Source organism: Rutidosis leptorrhynchoides, chromosome 8, assembly GCF_046630445.1.
Source record: "Rutidosis leptorrhynchoides isolate AG116_Rl617_1_P2 chromosome 8, CSIRO_AGI_Rlap_v1, whole genome shotgun sequence".
Classification (NCBI taxonomy): Eukaryota; Viridiplantae; Streptophyta; class Magnoliopsida; order Asterales; family Asteraceae; genus Rutidosis; species Rutidosis leptorrhynchoides.
In genome coordinates this window covers 368,496,250-368,501,116 of record NC_092340.1, presented here as the reverse complement: position 1 = coordinate 368,501,116, position 4,867 = coordinate 368,496,250, and the positions used below count along the sequence as shown (strand labels likewise).

Genomic DNA, 4,867 nt, shown 5'->3' with positions numbered 1-4,867 from the left:
TTGGAAATAACAACACCTTTACCTGGAGAGCCTTTTAAGTATCTGAGAAGTCTTAGGGCAATCTTGAAATGAGATTGTAAAGGGTTGTTCATGAACTGACTGAGACACTGAACAGAGTAAGAAATGTCTGGTCTTGTCATTGTGAGATAGATAAGTTTCCCAATTAATTGTTGGTATTTGGTAACATCAGCGAGTTGCTTGTCATTAGCAGTGGGTTCTGAATTAATCACCAGATTAGACTCAAGGGGAGCACCAACAGGTTTACTTCCCACCAATCCAAATTCATCAAGAAGTTTAACACAATGCTTTCTTTGGGACAAACATATACCATTTTCTGTTTTTAAAACTTCAATTCCAAGAAAATATTTTAGTTCACCAAGATCTTTAATATGAAATTTAGTTTTCAAAAAATCTTTAAATTTACAAACCTCATTTTCATCATTTTCAGTGACAATCATATCATCAACATAGACCAAAACAGCTAAAAACACAGATTCAGTTTCTTTAACATATAAGGAATAGTCACTCATACTTTGCACAAAGCCATGTTCGTTTAAGGTCATAGACAGTTTTTCATTCCATTGCCTGGGTGCTTGTTTAAGCCCATAGAGAGATTTAACAAGTTTGCATACTTTGGTTTCATTTGCAGAATAGTAGCCTTGGGGTAATTCCATGTAAACATCTTCAATGAGATCACCATATAAGAAGGCATTGTTAACATAGTTGGTATAATTTCCAGTTATTTTTAACAGCTAAAGTTAACAGGCACCTTACAGTAACCATTTTAACAACAGGAGAGAAGGTCTCATCATAGTCTAGTCCCTCCCTTTGACTATATCCTTTGGCCACTAGTCTAGCTTTATATCTGTCAATTTCACCTGTAGATTTATATTTAATTTTGTATATCCATTTACATCCAACAGGTTTCCTTCCCTCAGGTAAATCAGTAAGAATCCATGTGTTATTTTCTAAGAGGGCCCTCATTTCATTATTCATGGCATTGACCCAATTAGGGTCTTTAACGGCTTGGTCATAAGAGGTAGGTTCTATGCTTTTGTTTAGACTGGAAACAAAACAATAATTTTCTTTACACAGTGAGGAGTAATTAATAACTTTTTCTAACCCATATTTGACCTTTCCATCAACCACATAATCACTAAGTTTTCTAGGAAGGACAGTTTGTCTGCTTGACCTTCTAAGGGTAGCAGGCTCATCATTTTAGGATTCAGAATGGTTTTCATTCGAGTTAGAATTAGATGTACCCTCAGGGAGGTCATTAGAATGACCATCATCCTCATTAGGGTTACTGTGACTACCTCCACTCCCTGTGAATTCACAAGGAATGTCTGCCATTACAGTAGGCCCATCAGGATGTGTTCTCCCTTCATCATAGGGATTTTCAGAAACAGTGGTGTCATTTTGGACAGAGAATAAATCAAAGAAGCTGAGTTGCTCAGCAGAATCCGTTTTGAGGTGATTTGGTTTTGAACTTTTAAAAGGGAAAATATTCTCAAAGAATTTGACATCCCTAGAAAATAAGATTTTTTTATTTTCAAGACTCCATAGTTTATAACCCTTTTTATTTGAAGCAAAACCAACTAAAACACATTTTTCAGACCTTGGTTTAAATTTATCAGTTTCATCTAAGATTTTGGAAAAGACAAGACAACCAAAGTTTCTGATGTGGGAGAGAGATGGTTCTGAACCATAGATTTTTTGAAAAGGAGACAAGCCTGCAAGCACCTTAGATGGAATCCTGTTGATCAAGTAAGTGGCAGTTAGAATACATTCAGTCCACAAATATAAGGGAATCCCCCCTTGAAACATAAGAGACCTAGCCACATTTAAGAGGTGTCTATGTTTCCTTTCAACCAACCCATTTTGTTGTGGTGTGTGAGCTATGGTGGTTTGATGAACTATGCCCTTTTCATTAATGAAATTTTTCATTTGACTATTTAAAAACTCAGTCCCATTATCAGTTCTAATCACTTTAACTCTTTTTTCAAATTGATTTGACATTAAGTTCACATAGTTAGAGAAGTTTTCAAAGACTTCATCTTTTGTTTTTAACAAATAAACCCAAACAGCCCTTGTATGATCATCAACAATGGTCAAAAAATATTTATATCCTTCTCTACTAGTAACCCTATATGGGCCCCACAGATCCATGTGTATTAGTTCACCTAGTTCTTTTGTGGCATGATCACTTAAGGGAAAAGGTTCTCTAATGTGTTTGGCTTTTAAGCAGATTTCACAAGGAAATTCATCAATATTTTTATCAAGTTTGAGTTTGTGTTTAAGAATATTGAGGACAGGGCTTGATGGGTGCCCTAGTCTGTTATGCCATAGAAGAGTGGATTCAAAATTGCAGGCATACACAGAATTACACATAAGAGGATCACCTTTATAACAGTCAAACACATATAAGCCACCATTCACACTACCAGTCCCCAGGGTAGTTCTTGTGTTCAAATCCTGAATATAGCAGTTAAAAGCATCAAAACCAACCAGCATCTTATTTTCTTTAACCAGCTTGTGGACAGACAGAAGACTCACACAATAACCAGGGACAATTAACACATCAGTTAATAAGATGTCTTTATTTAATCTTAGGTTTCCAATTCTTTTGACTTTAGCTTTAGTACCATTGGGATGTGACACTTGAAGATTTAAATCAGAAACATCAACGATGTTATCTAGACCATGTTCAGAAGCAGTCATGTGTTGACTGGCACCAGAGTCTATAATCCACCCTTGACTCTTGTTTACCCCAGAATTAAAATTAAAAAACTTGTCAAAGTTATTGTTGAAAAACACGTTATTATTCATTATAGTACCTGACATATTTGAGGCAGATTCTGTGGTTTGGGGCCCTCTATCATTAAGCATGCTTAAAAGTTTCATCATTTGTTCATTACTCAAGGACATAGGAACAGAGTTAGAAGCATTAGTAGCACTAGTGGTGTTAGAAGAGGATGCAGTTGAACCAGATAAAGAATCAGAAGCAGCACAACTAGACACATAAGTGGTGGATTTATTTGAGGTTCCATTGAAAGGTTTCTTATAATTATTAGGATATCCAACAATTTCAAAGCATCTATCAATGGTGTGTCCAAGTTTATTGCACTTAGTACATTTAAGATTTGGGTTAGGACCCCTATTAAACCCTCTTCCTCTTCCAAAACTACCATTATTATTATTTCTGTTTATCCATGTGTTGTTATTTGTTTGAGCAACAAAAGCAGAGTTCTGGGATTTAGATAACCCAACCCCAGAAACCCCCCTGTGGGATTCTTCCCTTGACAGAATAGCAAATTCAGACTTAACATCAGGTAATGGGTCTCTAAGAAGGAGATTACTCCTGGTTGACATGTAAATATCATCTAAACCCATAAGAAATTGCATTAACTTTAAAACTTTATTGTGTTGTTGAAATTCGGGAGCAGCAGCACAAGTCAAGCAGGTAATTTGACCATTTCATCATATTGTTTCCATAAGGTGTTAAGTTTATGATAATACTCAGACAAACTACTACCACTTTGTTTCATAGAGCTGATTTTTTGATGTAAATTAAATGTTATAGACCCATCAACTTTATCATATGTTTCCTTTAGTTCAGACCACACAACAGAAGCAGTAGCAGAGAAAATTTGACCAGCGTATAACTCTTCAGATATAGAACTTAGCAACCAAGATAACATAACAGAATTACACCTATCCCATTGGGCAGCAAGCACATCATTATCAGTTTTTTTAAGACATGTTCCATTAACAAACCCTACTTTGTTTTTAGTAGATAGTGCAAGTAGCATAGCTCTACTCCAAACATTGTAGTTTTCGGTTCCTTTCAACTTAATAGATATCAATGGTGTATTGGTGGTGTCACTAGCATGCAAATAGAGAGGGTCACCAAAGTCTATTTTACTAATCAAGGTAATAGCTGTTTCATCACCCATACTAGTAAACAAGTAATAATTCAATCAAAGGCAAGTAAAAAAAAAAAACACACACAGAAGAAACAGATTCAAACACAGATACAATTCAAAAAAAAAAAAATAAAAAAAAAAAAAAAAACAGTGAGCAACCTGTAGAGATAAAGAGCAGAGTAATAATAGATGCAACACACACTAGATAAACAAGGGATAAAAGAATACAATACAGCGGTGTTCGGCAATTGATAAAGAAAAGAAGAAGTAGCAGCGGATGAAGACAAGGCAGAACCCCCTTTTTTCAGTTCAGCCTCAAACCCTAATTTGTCATAAATTAGGGTTTTTTAGTAATAACCGAAGATCAGAGTGACAATCTTCACAAGTTAACAAATCAACCCAAAATAGGAAACCCTAGAGCAGCGGCACCAGACAACAGACAAATAACCTTTAAAACAAGAACCTTTCGATCACCAGAGAAAAGAAGACAGAGCAAGAGAATCACCACGATCATTCTAATTCGGCTCTTGATACCATGTTAGAAAATAGAGAATAAAGCAGGAGATAAACTGTGATTGAATTCAAACAGTACCGAAATTATTACAGGTGATAAAAATCGTTTAAAGGCTACAATCAGACTTCGAGTTACAGAGATAAAGATACTAGAACAATGAATAGACAAGATTGAATATCAATATTGAGGCACCAAACGGGTATATGAAACCCTAATAAAATCGCCAAGTATCAGACAAGGAAGATGATAAGAAAGTGGCTGTAATTGTGTCGTAATTTTGAAGAAGCAGCTGCAATCCTATAAATACAGCTAGGGTCCAACGGATAAAAACAAGGGATGGGCTCCAAGGCTGCCTACTAAGAAGCCTAGCAACAAACTCAAGACACCAACATAGCCCAAGCAGGAACAAGACCACACAAGCCCAACG

At 35.8% G+C, this 4,867-nt stretch overlaps 1 protein-coding gene across 1 annotated transcript; it reads right to left on the bottom strand.

Moving 5' to 3' along the window:
- Positions 1-3,455: 3,455 nt before the first annotated feature.
- On the bottom strand, positions 3,456-3,956 carry LOC139864731 (uncharacterized). Its single transcript, XM_071853303.1, has one exon. The coding sequence runs from the start codon at positions 3,954-3,956 to the stop codon at positions 3,456-3,458; it is 501 nt and encodes a 166-aa protein (XP_071709404.1).
- Between the last annotated feature and the right edge of the window lie 911 nt (positions 3,957-4,867).